This window comes from Argiope bruennichi, chromosome 1 (genome assembly GCF_947563725.1).
Source record: "Argiope bruennichi chromosome 1, qqArgBrue1.1, whole genome shotgun sequence".
Lineage (NCBI taxonomy): Eukaryota > Metazoa > Arthropoda > Arachnida > Araneae > Araneidae > Argiope > Argiope bruennichi.
In genome coordinates, this window is record NC_079151.1 from 16,281,274 (window position 1) to 16,304,389 (window position 23,116).

Genomic DNA, 23,116 nt, shown 5'->3' on the forward strand with positions numbered 1-23,116 from the left:
TTACGACTAAATACTAAATTAAGTATCACTGTCTGGTATTAAAAAAAAGGGGATAATGAATTGTCAAAAAATATGCAACTCTGAAAATGAAGCAATAAAATAAATAAGAAGATTATCTACAGGTGTGCTAATAATATGAAAGGTTTGGGTCCCCCTCCCATATCTATCTTGCTTTCCTTTTATACATCAGTTTATTAAAGTAGTGATAAGAGTTAAGAGGTAAAAATTGAACAAAATGAACCTCCCAATCCCAAAATTTTTGTATGTAAAAAATATTACCTTGGCCATCTACAGCCATGGTTAAAATTGAGCTTGTATCAGGAATATTAACTTTGCGTGGAGTTCGCTGAAAACAATCGGGTACTCTAGGCGTATTGCCACTCTTCACAACAAGGAGTTCATCTTTCCTCATTAGCCTGCACTCTTGAAGCAAGGTGCTAAGATCTTCATTTGAAGTACCAAACTGATGAGTACCATTTGAATTACTAAAACTAACAGCAGCATAAACTCCATCGACCTGAAAATGTTGAATCATAATTAGTAATTTCACTTTCAGATATTTGTATGTAAATGTATATAGAGTATTCATTATACTTTATATACATTTCTTTAAAAAAAATATTCCAGAAGTCCCCCCCCCCTTATGTAGTAGCTTAAAGGGTTCCCTCTCTTATTGAAGAAAATAACGCAAAGACCTTTTTTAGACTATCAAATTATGTATTTAAGATATGAACATGCTAATGAGACATTTAAATCAAATTTTTCCATATTAACATTCAAAAGTGCGACTACTTTCTTGCTTACTATATTTAGATACTTAAAGAACACTGAGGAAACTCATGCTCAATTTACAGTTAATAAACCAAAAATATACGATATACATAGCAGATGGGAAGATTCAGAGAGGATATCAAGATGACAGTGCAAACACTTTTACTGTTAACCACCACAGGGCTACCAGCAGATGCTAATTTTACATAAACTACAAGAGGATGCTCACTTTATAAACATGTTCACAATTTAATTGAAATAAAATTCATTTTAAAAAAGTATTAATCCCATAAAAATTTTTAGTCTTACTTTTGATCAATGACTGATAGAATGAAAGGAAGCAGTGTTGTACATTGAAAACAAAACTTATTTTTTAACAGTGGTCTAGATTTTGAATAGAATCATCAGTGTCTTAATCACCTCAAAAAATCTCTGGCAAGATTTTTTATATTTTGATAAAATAAATTTATCAATTCGATTCTGGGATAATTTAAACTCCACAAATTCTAAATTGTATGCTGCAACATTCAAAAAGTTGTCGCAAAAAAAAGTTGTCACCATGAAGATACAAATGGCATAATAATATTATCTCTAGTTGTTTGGTTTGTCAGATTCCTAGGCAGCTGCAGTGACAATTCTTCTAGCTCTCCCTCTCTTATCCCCAACTGAACAGAGAGAAAAGATTAGTAATTGACAGCATTCTCAAATCAATATATTTATTTTTCTAGTCTGAGAAAATCTTTAGTCAAAACAGATATATTAACTACCTTTCTCTTCTTTACCTTTTTAGGTAATGGATATGCATTTCATCTATTTTTTGAAAAATTTTCATGCACTCCATAAAGAATCAAGAACAAACATTTTCTCTTATGTTTCAAAAAGTAATGGATGTATAAATTTCCTCTATTTTTCAAGGACTGTGGGAACCCAGTTTAAGTTTATTTTGAACATTTATTATTATTCAGGTTTAGACAGGTTACGGTAGAAATAATATTCACTCATTTTAACATACTTGAAAAAGTATTTATATTCCTTTTAGATAAATAGAAAGACAAAGCTATTTCTTATTATGCTACCATAGTTTTTGTTGATTATGTAGAAAATAGAGCAATCTTTTACAAATTCAATTACAACAGTTAATGTTTCAAAATAACTTGTTCACTGTGACTGAATTATAAAGAAAATACATAACAGGCATTCAAAAAAATGAATCATATATTCTCAAATGATGCTGAATTATTTATTAATCTTACCATACATAATTGCCATTCTTTTAATACTATCTATCATAAGATAAAAATCATTTTTTTAAATCATAACTTCTTTATATTTTTATTAATTATTTTACAAGCCTTAAAAAATTATTGAAAACCTAAAGTCCTTAATACATACAATCAAAATGTGCATTCTTTTATAGAGTATATAATATAGTGACCAACATTTTTTTTAATTACTTCAGTTTTCTATAGATGTAAAATTTCTCAAAAATTGTTATTAAGTTCAAACATATAGATTAATAAATATGGCATCATAAAAATGTATTCCGATGAAAACAAAATGGTTATTACTTAATTCATATCCCACTATAGTCTCATTAAAATAATCAAATTGGATTTTCAACAATTAAAGCATCTTCATACAGATAAAAAGAAAAGTCTTTCAAAATGTTCACAAGAGGTATTTTTACTTCATTGCAACAGAATAATTACCTCTGCTTCAACAATGTTCAAGGATTTAGATTATTGATGATTATATTACAGTTCATGAAGAAACATCACAAGCAAACAATTCTTACCTTAACAACTTTTCCAACAGGAGCATTTTTAACATCCTCAACAAAAATAACATCTTTCAAAGCCCATGCTTCCTCTTCCTTACGATCTCCATCTTCTCTTGCTTGCAAACTGGATCTATGTTTGCGTTCTGAAAATAACACTCTGCACTCAAATACAAATTTATAATTTGAAATAAGCATTTACTTAGTAGCAATCCTTTCTTAAATATCATAATTAGTAATTTTTTTTTTTTACATCAAACAAAAAAATAAAAGAATACTTTGATAATTAAGAAATAATATATCTGCAAGAGGGGTATTAAGGAGCAGGATCAGGAGTATTAAAATAAGCATATCTCTTACTCGGTGGTAAAGGACTGGAAGCAGGTTCACTGCAAGTTGATGAAGCAGGTGATGGAGGTGGAGGCATTTCTTGACAAACTGGTTTATTTTCTATTTTCACAATGTCTTTAGCTTCTTTCTCAATTTTTTTCTCACTTAGGCTAAGTATCAACAAAACTTTTATTAATCCAAAATTGAACGCAAGCTTTATAAATGTGTGCATATTAAGGTTTTTTATATTAAATAAAAATATGAATAGAAATAACTTTTCAGAATTTCATTAGATGTTACAAAAAAAATGTGCAAAGCGGAAGACAAAAAAAAAAATGTTTAATATCGCTCACAAAATTTTTCAATGTACCCTTTAAAATCATTATATTCAAATTGAAAATCATCTTTTTATTACGAAAACACTAAATTTATATCTTGAAAGAGGTATACTGTTCCAGCAAATAAGGTCTTCAATATTTAAAAAAGGCTTTCTAGAACAATAATGAAAGGTTTGAGAAAGAAATTCAAAAGTTTGCCTGTATTCAAAATGATTCCCCCCCCCCCCTCCACTTCCCTGACAAGCTGCAATATTTTATTACTCCTATAAGTTTTATTCTGAAGACATTATGCAACAAATTCTCTTTCCAAAAAAATAAAGTATCTAAAACTACCCAAAACTTGTACATTATTTCTATTTAAAATTAATTAAAACTCTCCTTGTATGTGTATATATAATATATATTCATCCAATTGTGGTTACAATAATTATAGAGCAAAATAACATACTTTGAACCAGGTGGTAAAATTTTAAAATGGCAAGTATCTGTTAGATTCCAAGCAGCAGACATGAGCTGTCCCACTCTGGGAACATTACCAGCATTGGTGAACGCTAATGCTCCAGAATGATACATTGGACTGTTTCGCATTACGACCTATAGGAGAAAAGAGGGTTTTTTCCCCCAAAAAAAATTACTGGTTTTACTCAATACAAGTTAAATTTATCTCAAAAATAATTTAGCTCAATGTAATCATTCCAATTAAATAGTTTAATATAAAAACATTAAAGCAATTTCAAGTAGTTAAGTTAACATTCTTCAGCTGTTAATGCAATTTTATAATTTTCAATAATATTTACAGATTTTGCTTAAAGGTTTGGCTTAAAATTAGAAATTTTAAAATGAGGGTTCAACTCAATCAGGTAAATAAGAGGTAAATAAAACTATTTATTAAAAAATTATTCCATTTGACTGCCCTAGTTCAATTGCATGCAACTCCCCCCCCCCTATGTGCTGGTGAGCATTCACAGGTTAGGCTTATATAAAAAAAAATATATAGAATAAAAATATTTAATAAAAGATTAATATTTTTATGAAGATTCTTGGAACAAACAGTCTATCATTATAAGAAATCACATGCAATTGAATCAATTATTTTAAATTATTTTTCATGATACAAGAGGAAAAATCTTCTAGATTGGAATCCTATATTTTTATAGGATTTTAAAGAAAACTATAATGGATTAAATATTAGTTTCAAACTATAATGAATAGTGTTTTTTTTTTTTTTTTACCTATTCATTAATTTGCAATATATATATATATATATATATATATATATATATATATTGGTAAACATGAAAGGCAGTATTAATGGTGTAAGAATAATTCTTTCGTTTCAAATGCTGAATTTCAAAACATTGTGCAAATTAATGAATTATTAAAACATAATAATGCATTTACATACAGTCAGTTTAATGCAATTTTTAAGTAACTGTCACTAAATATTTTGTTATATAAAAAGAAGATAATATGTACCTGAGCACCAGTAACAACTTCTGACGAATAGGATGAAGACTGCTTTTTAGATTTGGCACGTGCTTTCTCCCACAATCGTTTTCGTTGAGCATAAGGTGCTACACCCCTAAAAAAGATTTTCATAATATCCATAAAACAAGCCTTTTTAAAAATACCAAATCTAGGCCAATATATAGTATAAAAATGAAAATTTTAAATACTATACAAATTTGAGAGGTTAAAAAAGTAAAAATAGTAAAAGTCTTCATTTTTTTTAATCAATTTATTCAATCCCACAGACAAGAGAGTTTAAAAATTAATATAAAACAAAAATTAATTTTGAACTAAATGAAAAAATACATGCAACATTAATTTGTTATTTAAGCATATTTAAACTTACAAGTGCCTAATAATTTTTCTAACATGAAAACTGCAAAATCAAATTAACTTATAAAGTGAATGATTTTCTTTTTATATTTAATTATATTGAAAATCTTAGGAATATTTTATTCATGAAATTTTTTTAATACATACAAAAGCAGGTCATCAACTTTTGAATTAAAATATCTTTTACTTTGGAGCACCTTAAAATTCAATAACTATTCAAAATTGATATAAACTAAATGGTAAAGTGTAACTAATTTCTGAGAATTATCCTACACACAAGTGAAAAAAAGTAATCAAAACAGTAATTTGACTGTTACATATAAAACTATATAAAAAAAATTTCCTACTTACCACCAATATATTGCTCCCGATTCTAAACGAACGCAAGAAAACAAAGAGCAAACATAAAGTGAGGTTATTTTTTCTAGCTGAAACTCAGGGAAAACTTGTGCAGAATGTTCTAATTTTGAAGAGACAGCAGCTAAGCTTTCATCCAGCCATGTGGCACATTTTCCACTTTCAGTAACAACAGAAGCTCGAATGGAACAAGCAGAAAGATGTGTTATTTGTTCGCCATTCAAACCCAGACTGACAGTTTTAGGATGATATACACCAGGTGTCTGCACAAGTAAAGAAAATATTTTCACTCATTTTTTCCAATAGAAACATCATTAAGAAAATTATAATTTGGCAGCATAAACTTAATTTTTCATTCTGACAAGATTCTCAGATACTCAGTAAATTGTCCTTCATCTTTGCTAATGAGGCGTTGGAAAGTTGTCAGGTCAGAAAATCCCACTAGTATTTTTGCTTTAAAAAATAACTTTTACAGACTGTACAGTATCACAATAATGGCTTTTAGTTTAATAGTACACTGAGGCAAAAGGCTTATCAATGTTAAAAAATGTTTATCATTTGCAATAATATCATCCCTAAAATTGTACACTTATAAGATTATAAAAAAAAATAAAACCAATTAAATTAGTTTTAACAACATTAAATGATTTATTTTCTTTTACAGATTTAATACTTCAGACTAAACACTAACATCTGCATTTCAAACTTCCATATAATACAAGAGAACAGCTATTTGACAGTTTCTTCAATTTTGGTCTAGGACAAATGTGATTTCAATTAATAAAAAATTATCTACCAATAACATAATCTCATCACAAATTTTCTTTTTGAGAGTTCCAAATAAAAGTTTTCAGGATGCAACTATTTGTGAGCTATCATTAGGAAAAATTCTAGTTAGGCAACCATAATGTAATCTTAAGATGAACCAAACAATACATGAGAAAGTTAAACAGTAAAAAAAAAAAAAAAAAAAAAAAAAAGAAAGAAAGAAATCCAGAAAACACTAATTTCTAAATACTTCATCAGTAGCATGATAAAATTATCCTTCCCAAGGAAAAAAATTCAAAATAAAACACTTAAAACAAATAAACCACTAACAAGCTTTATGATATATAATATCAATTCATATCCAAGTTAAATACATAAAATCTAAAATTAAATGAAGCAGTTACTAATTAAATATTATATTCTATTATATTATAACGACATAATTTCAGCTGGGCTAAATATTTAATGTATTATTGGTAGAATTTAGAAGGACATTGGTAGAAGGACAATTAGAAGCAAAAGAAAAATGTAGTAAAAACAAAGAGAATACATGATTTAATTCTAAACAATTCTTGGTCTTTCTCCCCCCCCCCGAAAAAAAAAAATTTAAAGTGGTGATGCTAAGCAATATATAAAACTAAAAATAGTATGCTTTCAAATAATACAATAAGATAATGATCCTTTTAGTTTAGTATTATTTAAAAAAATAAATAAACTTACATCACACCGATATGGTTCAGGCTCACTCCATTTCCATTGATAAAGCTGACCAGTTGAAGTTACAGCAACCAATTCAGAATATAGAGCTCCCATTTTCACAAAATTTTTAAACTGTCCAGGCTGTCAAAAAAAAAAAAAAATACAATCCATTAGTTTTATTTTAGAAATAAAACACTGACAGTTCTTCCAGAGTATGTTTTGAAGACAAGACTGATGCTGTAAAGTCTGCAACACAAAACAAATTCTGCAAAAAGGACAAATGTCCACTAATGATTTATTCCAAAACATTATTACATTAACAAGTATCTTTAAGAAAAATTTGTCTTTTTACATAAAAAATATTTTTAAAAAAATATTTAACTTTTATAAAAAAATATTTAACCACCCCAAAGTGCCTGAGTCAGGCCTCTGTCGAACAGCGGTCAGGGCTTATAAGGTTTAAAGGAAGATATTTTTAACTCTCAAAAAAAAATTTCTTATTTCAAAATAATTTAATCTAAACAATCAAAATTATTAAAACTTAAAAAGAATAGATATTGTATTTCATTTGTAATGAAAGATATTCTACTTAACAACAAACAATCTACTTCTTATATTCAAATTTCATATCATCAATAAATACTTATGTAAAGTTTTAAAAAGTACACCAACTAACAGACTAATTCATTTTCTTAAAACTTAAAAACTTATTACCACTTTGTTTATCATTGTCAATACTAATTATATGCAAATGTTATTCAATACTAATTATATTATACTAAATATGTTATTATTACTGTCAATAATATGCAAATACTAATTATACGCAAAGTTCTAAAACATCAATCTAGTTCTAATTTCAAAGTATATACTCCAATATAGTTCTAATTTAAATACTCATTTTTTAAATTTGAATAGTGCCTTAAATAACTAATTTTAATCATTTAATATTTTTATTTATTAAGTCATAACTGAAGTTCTTAAAGTACAATTTGTAGAACTTAAATACAACAAACTTCTCCATAGTGGCCACTCTCCATTCCAAAGAAAATTTGGCCATTTAGAGAAATGGCTGCTATAAAAAAAGTTTCATGGCTCGAATACAAAATACATATTTAATACAAAATCGAATTTTTTATTCTTTCTAAATGGAATTTGCAGAATTAACTAAAAAAAAGGTATTTAATTTTTTTTCTTTTCTTTAGAGACAATTGATGTATGACAATTAATAATGATTAGATCTTTAGATTTTTGGAGGTTTTTTTAAAACTTTTTTAATTGGAAAAACAAATCTCATTAGATTTGTCAGTAGTTGTTGGAGAATGGAAATTTTTTTTTTCTGCTTGAATCTATTGAGCTGAAAATTGCATTTGCTGATGATCAATTGCTGGTTTTGTTGAAGCCTAAAATAGCCATAAATGAACTCTTGAATACCCCACTCTGATATCTGCCAAAATTCAATTTCATTTTCATATTAGAAGATGAATTGATTTTGATCAGATTTCAGTAGATGTTTTCAAGTGTACATATTTTTTTCTCCTCTGCTTTCTGTAAATAAGATATTTAAAATCAGATAGTAAAAGAACAGGATTTCAAAGAATTTGAATATGCAACCATTACTACTGCTCAGAGGATTTGAAGGTTGTTCCTAAGGATTATTTTAAAATTATTCCTAAATTAAATTAATAGTAAGATCCAAAAGTTCTCAAGGAAAAGTGGCCATCTGTTGTTATAAGACGACTGTTTTACGAGTGACCACATAAAGAAATTTTACAGTATAAAAGAATCATAAAATAACTCACTTTTTCAGGCCAAAATTCCAATTCATCGGACAACCAAAGTGGATTGGCTTCGGTGACATCTCTCTTCTTGTTCTCAGGAGTGCCAACAGATTCACCGGATTTATCGCTTGCACCACTGTCTCTTAATGCAGTCTCCAACCATCGTCTGGAACCTGAATACTGCCGCTCTCGTAAGCGAAACATTGTATCACGATCTCGTTCTCTATCCCCATCTCGTTCCCTTTCACCTAAATGGAGCAGATTAAGAACTATTTTAGAAGCTAAATTCAATGATAAGCTAAATTAAAAATTAGCTAAGACAGATTTCAACAAAAAGTATATTTTTCTTAAAATGAAGATACATTCATTACACCAATTATACATTTGTAAATTTCAAATTCATTATTTTAAGATACTACTTAATAGCTTAACCCATTGAGGACCATGAACACATATCCAAAATCAAGTGATTCTCCCTTCACAGCCTGTCTTATCATTATCATGAATAAGACGAGTCTTTCCATCTCTATCGGCCCACGATAACGCTTATGATTTCTGTTTGGAACGTTTTATTTAAAATTTCATATAACACTAGATGGCAGTTAAAAGTCCATTGCAATTTCAAAGAATATCTCGCAGCATGTTAACCTTCACTATGCACTTTCAGCAAGCTTTTCTTAATTATTTGGTCCAGGGCATTTTACCATGTAATCAAATGCACATGCTCACATCTTTCCAGAGGATTGGCCCATGATTTATATCACTCTGGGATTTTTTATATTTTGACTGAGTGGGAAAGGATGAAATGCTTGTTGATTTACGTAGGAATAGATTTGTCCTTTGCAAGCAATTTCGGTTCCCTATATAGTATTCTGGATAATTTAATCCGTTTTATTTTCTTACCATAAGGAATACTTAATAGTTGAATCTTACGACTTTTAACCTTTATATTGCAGGCATTGGTTTCTGTTCTGTGTTTTTCGATTTGATAGATTTATTGGTATAAGCATACAGCTCTTTAAAAGTGTACATGTGATTTAAAGGGACTCAGGACATGTTGTTGACTTTTTTTTGTTGTTGTTGTTGTTGTTAGAAGAATATGGGAAAATGCATTCAGCTGACCGTTGCTGAGAGTGAAATATTATACAACTTTTATATTTATAACTTTGTTTTCATGGGTAACATATTTGTTTTTGTGGGTATAGTTAAAATTTAAGTATTTTACTTATTTCATTTATTTCTAATAATGTTATAATCTTTATATTAATATATATTAAGTAGTAGAGTAATATATGTTGCAAGCATATGTTACTTGTAAAATTCAAGGCATTATATTAAAATGGAGATTTTATATGAATTTTTTCGTAAAATTAGACTTAACTGCAAAAATTGCGCGGGCCCGTGGCGACGCTCCGCTTCGGAGCATTCGGTCCTGCGAGATCACTTCGTTCTCCACGCGCTGGTCCTGAAGGGGTTAAACATTTCTCAATAATACAAATAAGATCACATTTATTGAAAGAGTTTAGACAAATCAATTTATGTAAAAACTTCGAATTCAAATAAAAATTAACAATATGCATGTTATACTGCTCATTTAGTGCTTTACAAATAAAATTTTGAAAAAAGAACATTATAAACAAAACCATTTGTCATCAGAATCCTAAGTTTCCATGACAAACATTTCAGAAAATGAGAAAATTAGTGACAAATAAGAAAATAGTTCTAGAATTTAATACGGAACAGCAAATAATCTCCAATAAAATTAGAAATTCAATAAAATAGTTTTGAAGTCAAGGAACAAATTTATAACAATATAGATACAACAAAAATTTTATTAATCTTTACAAGTTTTACATATGAAGTTTAGAGAGACATTTTGTAAATATTCAGAAAGAAAATGACAAACCAGAAGGAGCAATCTCCACAAAATTTTCTAGCATACTCTCTATTAAAGGTATTATCCCCCATAACCCACAAAAAAATTATCTTGAGTAAGACAGAAATTGGCATACAATGCAAGGCATTGGCATACAATGGATACGAAATATTAATCCTTGGTGCGAATTTAGTATTTTTATTGAATTTATTGTGTAACCCTTAGAAATTGTCATGGTAAATAATCCCTGGCATGCAATTAATAATATCTGAAAATCAAATTTATATTTAAGATGCATTTTTATCGACTAATTAAAATTAAATTTTAACAGAGAACAAAATTTCCATTCACAAAATCACATATCAAATTTGATATAATTGAGTCACTGCATTTTTGACTTATTATGTTTATGTACTTCTGAAGTAGAGACTGACAGCTGGTTAAACCATTATTGGATTTAGCTCAAAATATGACAGTTGACTACACTATTTCATAGATCCAACATTTATCCTTTTGTACTTATTGATAGACTTTGCTCAACATTTGACAAAAATCTACGAATTTGGCATAAACTTTTCATGAGTCTAGTTCAGAGGATTTTTAATAGGACCTTTGTCATAGACACACATAATGCCAAATATGTTTTTCAAACTCAGGAAGGTCTAATAACAGATTTATTAGAATCTCAAGTTTGAATTTTTGAAGATTACAATACTTACACTAAAAATAACAGAACATGTAACATTATGTAAATTACCTAAGCATTATTTATTATAAAAAAAAGCATGCAAATTTTGGGGAAATTACACAAATGTTATAGGATTCTCTTTATCAAAAAAACACTGTAATCATAATTATATATATATATATATATATATATATATATATATTGTAATCATAAAATCATTTACATGAAATCATTGCATGCAGATTTTCTATTAAAATACTGGTTTGATTTTCTGAGAACATTACAAGATTGGGGCTCAAAACACAACACAACTGACATAAACAGTTACAAGAGCTACTATAAAGAAAATCAGGCAGGAAGCAATTATACTTGAGCAGTAGCAAAAGAAATCGGTATATTCAAGATTCATGTTTCCATTAAACACCATATTCAGCAGCACCTTTTTTCAATGCCCATTTTTGGAATTAATTTCCCTTTTGCTTCAATTTTTTATATATTATATGCTCTGATTTACTTTTCTCATACAAGATTGCTCTGAATAGAATATTAAATTGATCTTCTGAACTTTATTTTAAGTATTATAAAAAATTGTAAAATGCAAAATAAAATAACATTAATTTAGTTATTCATAGATTTTATGTTAAGAAAGAAATTTTTATTCTTAATCCACCAAGTTTAAATTATCACCTTCAAAATGAAATATAATTAAAAATTCGTTAAATAGTTTTTATTTTTCATAATTATTTTAGATCCATAAAATGCAAATTATTCTAAATGAGTTTATAATGAAGTTATTCCAATGAGTTTATTCTAAATGAGTTCTAAAAGAACCTATTTAATTTTAAATAAAATTATTCTAATCCTAAATAGAAAATGAAATAACAGACTAAATTCATCTCTAGTTTACCTTAAATACAACACTGTAACCTATTTAAACAAGAAAAATCTTGTACACACCAGAACGCCCTCTACTGCCGGATCTATTTCTCAGAGTGGAATAACCAAACATGTCTTCAGAAAACATTGCATCAGCATCTATGATCACACTAGGATGATCACTATGCATGCCAGCATCCAGCAAAGATATCAAATCATCTGTAAATTAATAGGATAATTAAGTAGAATGCTTCATTCTGGAATATTTAAACACTCCACACAATTTATGAAGTTTTTATAATCAAATATGTCAAAATGCTGAAATATTTATGCAATATATTAAATATGATTCACAAACACAAAATTTTTTAAACTGTCTAAATGATTCAGAAAAATAAAATACATGGAAAATTCTGACATATATTAAAAAATGTTATTTAAATATTAAGACAAAACTAAGAATTACAAATAAGTTTTTAACTATAACAAAAAAAAATTATCATTACCTCCAGGCATGTAAGAATCTTGATTATCATCAGCATCTTCTCCTTCTTCATCATCTCGACTAAGCAAGTTATTAACTGCTAAGTTCACATCTAAATTCTATAAATATATAAGCCATTAAAAACTATATATTCCTTGAAATTCAAGTTTAAAGTCAAGTCAGATTTAGTGACTATCTTTAAATAAAGCAATTTTCAAGAAAGGGTGATAGTACAAAGGAAATATTCCAAAGTTTGATGATAATGTAAGTACAGCAATTAAACATGATAATCAACTACAAATTATTGGAAACCAACTCAAAGAAAAAGGAATGTTAATTCATACTAACATCATTTTCCTATTTGGTAACAGCTATCAAAAGTATCCTAAATTTATAAAATTCATTTAAATAATGAACTATTTCTTAACACTGAAGTTGCATATCTAGAAAACCAGCAAGAGTGTGATCTCCTCAAAATTTTATCATTTATTCTCTAAAAAATATAATAGTGTATTAAAAATTTGTGCATTGTTATTAGCTAACAATAGATGTTAAAGAACATATTACAGTGATCTTTAACCTTTCTTATTGGTGACTAATTGCTGGAATGCAGTTATTACAAAAGCAACCAAAACAGTGAATATTCATTTCAAACTTTTCCGCAATCAATTAAAACCAAAATTTACTACAGAGTTTCAATTCTAGTCAATAAATTTCATTGCAAATTTCATATAAATCATTGTGTTTTTTAATTATCAAATTACATACTTCTGGAGTACAGACCAATAGAAAGTCAAACCTCTTGATGGACTTGATTCTAATTTTGAGAGTGTGTACACTTCACGTGTTAAATATGTGTATAAAATTCTATCCATCTAGTTTTCTTCATTTTGCACTTATGTTAATTTATATTTGAACAGCCAAACAGATTTCCTTCAATTAGATTTTGCTCAAAATTTGATCTATTGATTGATTATTGATCTTATAAAAGACCGGGTATCAAATTTCATCCATCTAGTTAGAAACATTTCTGAATTGTGTTCATAGACAGATATAATTCTAAAAATTTATTTTACAGACTCAGGGAGGTCTCAAAGGTAGCAATTGGTCAAAATTTCGAATTCAATTCTTTGGCGATTAATTTTTTTGGCATTGTTATTGTTTTCAAGTATAAAAAAGCATTTTAAAATAGCATTGTATTTCCAAGAATCTGCCCAAGTTTAAGAAAAGAGAAAATAATCAATATAGAATAAGATATTTCAAATTAAAAAACAATTCAAGCATCAATTTAGTATGATTGAATAAATATTACAAAAATTTCCTTACCTGCTTTTTCTAATATATTAAATAAAAATATATTCAGATACAAAATAAGAAAGGCAGAAAACTAAAATTAAAATTGATTTTTCACTCTTAAAAAGATAAAATTAAGTTATTTATAGCTAATAAGCCAATCTATAATAATAAGCATTGCAATTCAAATTAAGGAAAAAGATGTCTTCACAATTTAATGTTTGCATTGTATTGTTTGTCTTTGGAAAAGAATTCATAAACATTTGCAAGAATTCCTGCAAGCATTTTATAATATTAATTATTTATATTTTTCAAAACAATCTGATAACCTATTCCACTTAAACCACAATGCTTACATTTTTTTGAAAAAAATTAAGCATTATACCTACATTATAAAAATAATTGATTTGTGCTTAAGAAATAAAGTATGTTTTAATTTACCAAAAATTGAATAACATATAACATCAAAATGTCAGATTCAGATAAGTGTGAGATGCACTCATTTGAAACAAATAACTTCTTATATACTCTAAATAAAAAATGCCAATTTAAATAATCTTTTAATATGAGCTTTGGGGATAAAAAAAAAAGAAACTGTCTTTCCCTTGTTTCCTTTTTTTTATGAATAGTAAAAGGAACTTTCATTTTTTTTTTTTTTAATACTAATAATAATCACACAAAAAAAAATCCATAAATAGTTTTATAAATAAAAAATTATACAAAAGTAGAGCAAAAAAAATACAAAGACACATGTATCAGAAGAGGGAAAAAAATGCTAGTTTCAAATAAAACTATTTATATTAAAGAATTTATTTAGAACATATAAACATACAAAACAGTAACTTACAGTTCTCTGAAGTTCACGAAGAATGAGGTTACGTGACTTGCCCTGAAGGACAACTTGTGCCTAGAAATTTAAATTGCTTTTTGTAAATATTATTTACAAGCACATCTATTAATTTAATTCATTATGTCTTGAATAAATAAAAAAATAACATAGCAAAAATTATTAAGAATTAAATTAAGATAAACTTTTATTTAATAAAAGGTGCAATAATTTCAAAAGAGTGAATATTTACAGTTCATTTTATATAAGAAACCGAATTTTTTACAATATTTTATTTTGTACAAGAAACAAAAACATAAAATCAGCCTATTTAAAGAGTGCTTTAAAAAAATTATCTTTCAATCCTTTAATATATTCATACAACATGCGGTTTATTCCATCAAAAAGGATGAAACTCCAGTATGTTGTTTGAACAATCTATCTATGATAGATCAAAATAATATGAAAACTTACTGTAGATCAATCATTTCAGTGTTGCATATAATTTCAGTTCTACATAAGATATTTCATTTATATGACCTGTTTTTAATTCATTAGTTCATATATAAAAGAATAGTTAGATTTGCAATTTTTGTGATAAAGCTATTTGCCAAATTTTATTTATTTAGTTAAGAGCATTTTTAAGTTATTGTTTTACCATGGAGATAGGCAGAAAAATATCCTTTCAACAAAGCCTAAGGTTTGTTAAGTTTAGCCTAAGATTTCATAAACCTAAAATTTTAACATAGATCACATACCAAATTTCATTTTCTTTGCTTATGCAATTTTGTGAATAATTTCACACAGAGACAAATAGAGAAATGATAATTCTAAAAATTATCAGCTTAAATGATAATTCTAATTTAGATAAAAGTTAATTTAGGTAAAAATTTTGGCAAATCTCTAAGTCAAAAAACACTTTTTAAAATTTTATACTTTTCTCCTAGTATTACAAAAAATAAAAAAATTTAAAAAGTCAGAAGAAATTTAAATTATATGAAACAGCATTTCGTCTGGGTTAGAAAAGCAGACAAGTTTTTTTTAATGAGATATATCTTTCTTGTGTAATGACAAAAACAGTTCAATTCAGAAGCATTTTCAAAATTTTATGTTTAAACCAAGACTAGGTAAGAACACGGTCAATAACAGGATGGCTAAAAATAGGAAATAAAAGAATGAAAAAGCATTTAGATCTTACACAGCTTCAGAAGAAAATTTAACTGAAACAGCATTTTTGATAATAGTGCAAGTAGTATCAGCACTGGAAAATAAAAACCTGCATAACTCAGACATTAAAGTTAAAATGACACTTGGGATAAATAATAAAATAAATATTTTTAAAATGCTTATAATTTGAATCATCATATATATATATATATATATATATATATATATATATATATATATATATATATATATATATATATATATATATATATATTACCTGAAAAATACAATGAAAAAATAAAGGAAATATCATATGAAAAGAAGTGAAAGTTCAATATAAGACAGTGAAAAAAGGCCTAAATATTAGTGATTCAACAAATATTATTCATAAAACAAAACATTTTTATATTTTAATAAAAAAAATCTAGCAAAAGCTAAAAAGCAGCTAAAAATACTGATGATTAAAAAAAAAATTTAACGTAGATCTTATAAAAAAATAAAAATAAAGCAGCTTGCAAGATATTTCCAGCAATGATGAATAAAATACAGCTCAGTAGTTGTATTTGTTTTAATTTGGGCATTTGCAAATATTATATAATTGCAGTTAAATGTAATACATTTGTCCATAAATTATTTAATAATTTATCATTCCATTGGCATATTTAACCTTATTCAATAACAGCCAAAAAGATGATTTTCTAAAACTGAAAATAATAAACAAATATAGAGATATTTTCAAAAGCAAATGGTAAGGTATTTTTCAATATAATGCAAGATTATACATTATAGAATTTAAATTTCCAACCTAATAATATCTTGAAAAATTTTTTAAATTTGTATTTTATTATAAAATTATTTATCATATGTCCTTATAATTTAAAATGGTTCCCATTTAAAAATAAAAACAATGTTTGGATAAATTTAATAATCTTAATCAAAATTTTAAAAAATTAATAAAAATTTTAATTTTTTAACAGGTATAATATGAAAATGTCAAAACAAAGAATACTTGTGCAATGAGTTCTTCTGGAACATAAGGAGCAGGAACAACTGGCCGAGAAGATCCCATGATGACTCCACTGCCTCTACCTCGGCCACTCGATGTGCGCAAGATGCGACCACGATTCCGAGGAGCAGCAGCTCGTGTAGTAGAACTGGAACTACTACTCCCTTTCAAATTTAATCTAGAACAATAAAAAATTAAGTATAAGAATAATTAGCAAACAAAGATAAGCCAGAAATCAGATACATGCATTACCACTATGTAAAAGGCTTACGCTTTGGATGCTTCATTTTTACTAAGATCCAATCGATCAGACACAACAGAAAATGCCAGACGACATATACGTCCATCCTACAACAAAAATGGAAATTAATAGAAATATTTTTCATAAAAAACATTTAAAAAAATATACAAAATCTATTAACCAACATTATACAATTCACAACAATAACTAACAGCTTGATCAATTATGTATCAAAACAGATGTTTTATATAGAATACAAGATAATATTATAAGATTTAATATAATAAAAAAATAAAGCTCCAGAAATTTATTTTACTTTTATTTTACTCAAAAAAATGTTTTTTTATTGATTAATCACTACTATAATATACAAGTAATTGCAACATACAAGAAAGTTAATACTAAAAAGCAAGCAACTAAACCAACAAGATATGTTCTATACAAAAAGTAAAACCTTGATATATACTGCAATACCTCTATGCAGACAATTTATAATTTACAAAATTAAATAAGAATTAGAATGATACATCAGCTATACCATTTATTTCAAAAGCAATAGGTTAAAAATTCTAAATAATAATGATCAGAACTTTAAAAGGAAAAAAAAAAATGTTAATTTCAATACAAGTCATTATTAGCATATTAAAAAAATATGCATTTTTTAAAATTATTTTGAAGCAAAGATACATCTTCACAAGAATATCAGAGTAATAAAAATAAAATTTAATCACAAATGAAAATCTTTTAAGTTGTAAATATTTTTAAATAAAAGATTTGAGACTTATAAATGGCTGCACATTTAAAATAAAAATCCAAAATTCCACAAAAATGAAAAAAATTTTTATTTAATAAATTTATTTTATTTTACATTAATAGAACTTTTTCTCTACGTACCAAAAATCAGAAAAACCATAGCATATTCCATTACACAAAAAATAGATATATAACAGAGTGTGCATACAGAAAGTGTGAAAAAATTTCCTTCACTAAACTTGCAACTTTTCCTCAACTTATAGCTACTAGTTATATTAGTTTCCTGGCCTTCATCCTACTTAGAATCACTATATATGTACCATATATATTAAAATCCCTTCCATCAGTTAATATGAAAAAATAATAAATTTTCATGAAAATTTTTAAAAAGTGGAATGAGTATCCTTAAAATATTAAAATAATTATTACATTTCTTATATGGGAAAAAATACTGGAAATTATATATTATATATATATACACTTTGTTGCTAAGATAAGAAAGAATTCTAAAAAACATGAAAACTACTCTTTGCAACACAAAATATTTAAATAGGTACTAAGAACTTTGCTCAAAAATTTAAAACAGTTAATCTTTGCTATTTCTATAAGTATGATAAGAACATTTTGCTACATAAATATAAAAATAGTATGATCATACACAATAAATATTATATATATATAAATTAGTAAAGATTTAAAACAAACTAAAAACTGCCAAAATATTATTTTAAATCTTTTCTTTAATGTTTAAGTTATTTACTCTAATCAAAAATTCATGTTTTTATAAATGAGTAAAAGTTTTTGAATACATTTTATATAAATAATATAATTTAAAGATACTCAAGTAACAAATGCTTGCCTATTTCAAATAAAATACAAAAACTCAATAATAAATTATTAATTTCAGAAATGAAACATAAATTATTAGAATACTAATAAAAAAACACTTGGTTTGAATCAACCTGTTCTACTTTAAAATGAATCAAAAATTTTAAAAGCTTTTTGAGAATTTTGTGGTTTGCAATTTCTTTCTCAAATCTTATACTCCCCTTTTAAGCTGTCTCAAGATTTTTTTTTTCCCCCAATTTTAATTTTTAGAGCCAATACTGTTACTTTTTTTTTTTTCTTTCTTTTGAAATATTTACTTACTTCATTTCTTTCTTTTCCTCTCTTTGTACTCTTCATATTTGGCTCAAGAATTCCTCACAATTAAATTCATTTTGATACTCTAAAATTACTTATTACACTATTTGCTTGAATAGATATGGTATTATTGCTACGTAATGGTACAAGGCTAAACAATTCTTCTTGTACTAAATGATTCTTTTATATCCTGCCACATATAATTTTTATTCATTCACAATTTTCTCCCAATATTACTGTTTTCATGAGAAAGTACCATTATCTTTAAATATAATATTGCATCACTGCTAAGTTTTTAGATGAAAGAAGGTTGAACCAAAATTTACTTACTATCACTACTCTTTGAAAAGTGAAAACTGATTTTGCCAAAATTTTAATTAGAGATGTTATAAGCAATATTTTTCAGCTTATCATTCTTCTTATCATAATGAAATTCTAAAAAGTCACGATACCTTTAAAAAAATTGTCCTAATTGTAGTTACTAAGATTGCTTTGATGACATAAGGTTTCAGACATACAGAAATAGTGCAAAATTGCCAATTATGAACATGTGTGGCATGAAAAGTTCATGTCTCCAATTTTCACTGATTTTTAGTTATTTTTACAAATTTCCACACTTTCCCGATTTTTCCAAACCGTTAAAATTTCCCAGCTTTTCCCTGATATCCCTGTTCTGTTGCTACCTTGTATAATCAACATATTGCCTTAAACATGGACGATTAAAAATTTGAGTTTTTTCAGTTAATTACATATATAAAAAATTACATGTAATTCCAGTAATAAGAAATATACATAAGATTTGATCAGTTTTCAATTCATTCTATACATAATCTATTAATCATTTACTCTAAAATATTTTTCAAAAAACATGATAATTCATATTTTACCAAATTATATTTACCTATATGCGTTTTAATTTTTAAATTTATTAACTTTTTATAATAATATTTTTTCTTTAAACAGATATATAAAAACTACAAATTCTATTTTTTCAAATATAAAACTTAAAACCTGTATTAAAATAACAAAATAAATAAAACAACCAATAATAAACAGAAGTCCTGAGGTTAATTTGGCAATTTTTAGTTTACAACAAAAGCACTAAGTTCCCTTATACATATTCATGAAACTATTTTTGTAATAAAACCTGAAGGCCATAAAAAAAAAAAAAAGTGCTTAATTTAAATTGTAAACATAAAATAAAAACAGTATATTGAGGTAATAGTAAAAAAAAAAATTAGATAATTAATTTCAAGAATAATAATTGAGTTAAAAAAGAAATTTTGAATAGGATTAATAACAAATTTCTGTCATTTTGTTAAAAACTAATATACATTAATCAAGCTTTTTAATTTTCCTATTTGGATAAAAGAACAAATATAAAAGAACAGATAATAAAATATTCAATTGTTATCATCTTCTAGAAACCACCACTACAGTAATTTTTTTTAAATACTCAAATATATATATATATATATATATATATATATATATATATATATATATATATATAAAAGTATTAGAAACAAGTTAATAGGAAAAACAGAAAATCAAAAAAAATTAATAGAAGGCACAGGGAGCCTACATCTGTTTACATAATTTACCGCTAGTTTTTTAAAAACAGGGAATCACAATCAATAGTTTAAAGTTTTCTTGACTGTTAATGGTATGTACTGGCCTTTTCGTTTTTAATTTTAGTGCTATTGTTTGTTTTTGTTATTGTATTTTTACTTTGTTGTGGTTAATTTCTTCTTATTTGTTGTTTTATATTTCCTTTCTGTTAAAATGGTATATCTCTTGAGCATAATTTCAGGGGATTTTCGGGTCACGTGGAATCATTTTTAGACAATGTCTGTTTTTCCTCACAGAAAAAATCCCTTTCTTTGAATCCCTGCCTGAGGGTGACCCTTGAAAAAGTCTTCAGGCCGGATTCTTTTTTTTTATATATATATATATTTTATAATTTTTTTGGTTTAATTTTTTTTTTTGATTTTTTGTTTTTCCTATTAACTTGTTTCTAATACTTTTGTATCAATTCATCTGTGTTTTAGAAGTAGCTGCAATTGCACTCTCTAAATACTATGAAGTTCTTTTTTTGGTTTTAGTTTAAATAGGTTATAAATTTTAGTTGCGATTTCGAAACTGTTTTTGTTTCGTTTTCATTTTAGTTTCGTTTTAAAACTTTTTCTTACTTAAGATTGGTTATATATATATATACACATGAAAAAATAATTTAAAAAAAAAACAATATATTAAGAAAAAATAAGAAAATTTTATATTAAATAAAAATGACCATGTATTTTACTTTAAAATTCTCAAACAGAATAAGTCATTTACCTCTAGAAGAAAAGCTACATGATTTGGGCCTACAACACACTGAATAACAGCAGCATTTTTTAGCTGTGCAAGAACAGATGGTACACTGTATCCACATCTATTAGTTCGTTCAGCAACTTCTTTTAGCCTGAAAAACGATAATATGAAGTCACAAAAATAAATTTGCAAAGAAATATATTTTTCGAACATTAAAGCATAGTTACAACAGCAGAATCAAAAACGTAATATATAAAAAAAAATTAAGATTAATGAAACTGATGCATACTTCATGATTCTTATTAGCTTAATCAACTATTGAACTTTATCATTCATTAAGCTTCTACGACTTTTTGGAAAATGTAGAACTGGCACGAATCGAATCAAAGCAAAACAAAGATTATGCTCAATAAATAATGTAAACAGTTTATAGCCGTAACATTCATTAAATTAAAGAATGTATTAATCAAAATTCTTAAATTACTGCTTCAAGTGATATTTATTTATGATTACAGAAAGAATTTTTGAAATTTATTTTAACCTTGCAGTAAAATTTAAAATAAGAGGAATCATAAAATCATATTGTTTGCTCCTATCCAAAACCGAACTAACAATGAACAGAATATTTAACTAAAGAAAGCAATTTATTTTGAATGTCTTCATGTCAAATAAGATAAAAGTAGACAATTCATTCATTTTTCAACAAATATAAAAAATTTTTAAAAACGCAAGAACATAAAAAAACTGTTAAACAAAAAAAAAAAAGACTTAAATAACATGATTTAAATTCAATACCTTTCATTTAATTGATCTTCACTCCCCGGCAAGGGATGTACAACAAAATGAATTGAACTCATTATTCTTTGTTTATTTAGTACTATAGTTGCATTTCGAAATCAAATTAGTAGAAAATAAGAATTAACAGTGTTACTAGTACATTCTATGAACAAACTACTCCAATTCAGCTTTAAAAGAGTTTTAATGTTTAGTTGCTGATTGCGTAAACTTACGCAACAAGCGAAACAGTTAAAATAAAAATATGAGCGATTTATTTTCAAATTAAATTATTTTTCGCTTAAATATTTTTATTTTATTCTTTAACCTTAAGTCATCCGATAAAATTTAGACATCTCCATGTCTTTTATTGCCCTTAATTTTAACCAATAAATTCGAAATCTAGTATATACATAATGGGGTTTGTTGTGCAGCATCGAATACGTTTCTAGAACTTTTCTTGGGAAATTTCAAAAAGAGGCTCAAGCTATAGCACTGCTTATTGATTCCATATTGTTAGAAACAATATTCGACACTGTTTTCAATATTGTATAATCTTCATAAATAAGCAATCAACCGCTATGAATTAATACTATCTTCTACTAATAGTATACTCTTATGAAATTTGATTTTTCACCAAAATTTCCTAAATACAGTTATCTTGACTGTAGTAGATACTTTATTTAAAAGGAGTTTGTAGCCTATTACGCAAACCCATTTCTTAAAAAACATTGTAATAATCATCTCCTGTTTTAGGAAATAAAACGCAATACCTAAACTGCACTTCTATATTGCTACATATCCTCATAATACAGCTTTGTAGAATAAGGAAAGTGATATCGCTTTTATGTAAAACGTTAAGTAACATCGCTTTTATGTAAAATGTTAAGTAACGTCGCTTAATACTTTATTAAAATAATTATGAATGGATTCGAATATGTGAAGTCTACTTTATGTTTTCCTGACATAATATGTCAAAAATGAGTTGAAACTAATAATATGTTTGTTTAAAT

At 26.2% G+C, this 23,116-nt stretch overlaps 1 protein-coding gene across 5 annotated transcripts in view; it reads right to left on the reverse strand.

The window, feature by feature from the left end:
- Positions 1–22,331, reverse strand: part of LOC129964032 (E3 ubiquitin-protein ligase UBR5-like) — an 82,451-nt gene extending 60,120 nt beyond the window's left edge. For 3 of the 5 annotated variants that reach the window (XM_056078714.1, XM_056078721.1, XM_056078700.1), the window contains exons 1-16: positions 22,125–22,331; positions 21,354–21,480; positions 17,151–17,227; positions 16,883–17,057; positions 14,728–14,787; positions 12,610–12,706; positions 12,185–12,322; positions 10,045–10,128; positions 8,685–8,911; positions 6,904–7,023; positions 5,410–5,678; positions 4,693–4,798; positions 3,665–3,810; positions 2,909–3,048; positions 2,567–2,694; positions 280–517 (exon numbers count right to left, since the gene is read on the reverse strand). In XM_056078714.1, coding sequence (XP_055934689.1) covers positions 280–517; positions 2,567–2,694; positions 2,909–3,048; positions 3,665–3,810; positions 4,693–4,798; positions 5,410–5,678; positions 6,904–7,023; positions 8,685–8,911; positions 10,045–10,128; positions 12,185–12,322; positions 12,610–12,706; positions 14,728–14,787; positions 16,883–17,057; positions 17,151–17,227; positions 21,354–21,480; positions 22,125–22,186 — 2,194 coding nt within the window. In that variant the 5' untranslated portion in view covers positions 22,187–22,331. The remainder of the gene's footprint in view (positions 1–279; positions 518–2,566; positions 2,695–2,908; positions 3,049–3,664; positions 3,811–4,692; positions 4,799–5,409; positions 5,679–6,903; positions 7,024–8,684; positions 8,912–10,044; positions 10,129–12,184; positions 12,323–12,609; positions 12,707–14,727; positions 14,788–16,882; positions 17,058–17,150; positions 17,228–21,353; positions 21,481–22,124) is intronic. The other 2 variants (XM_056078729.1, XM_056078707.1) reach the window with 1 other exon arrangement.
- Between the last annotated feature and the right edge of the window lie 785 nt (positions 22,332–23,116).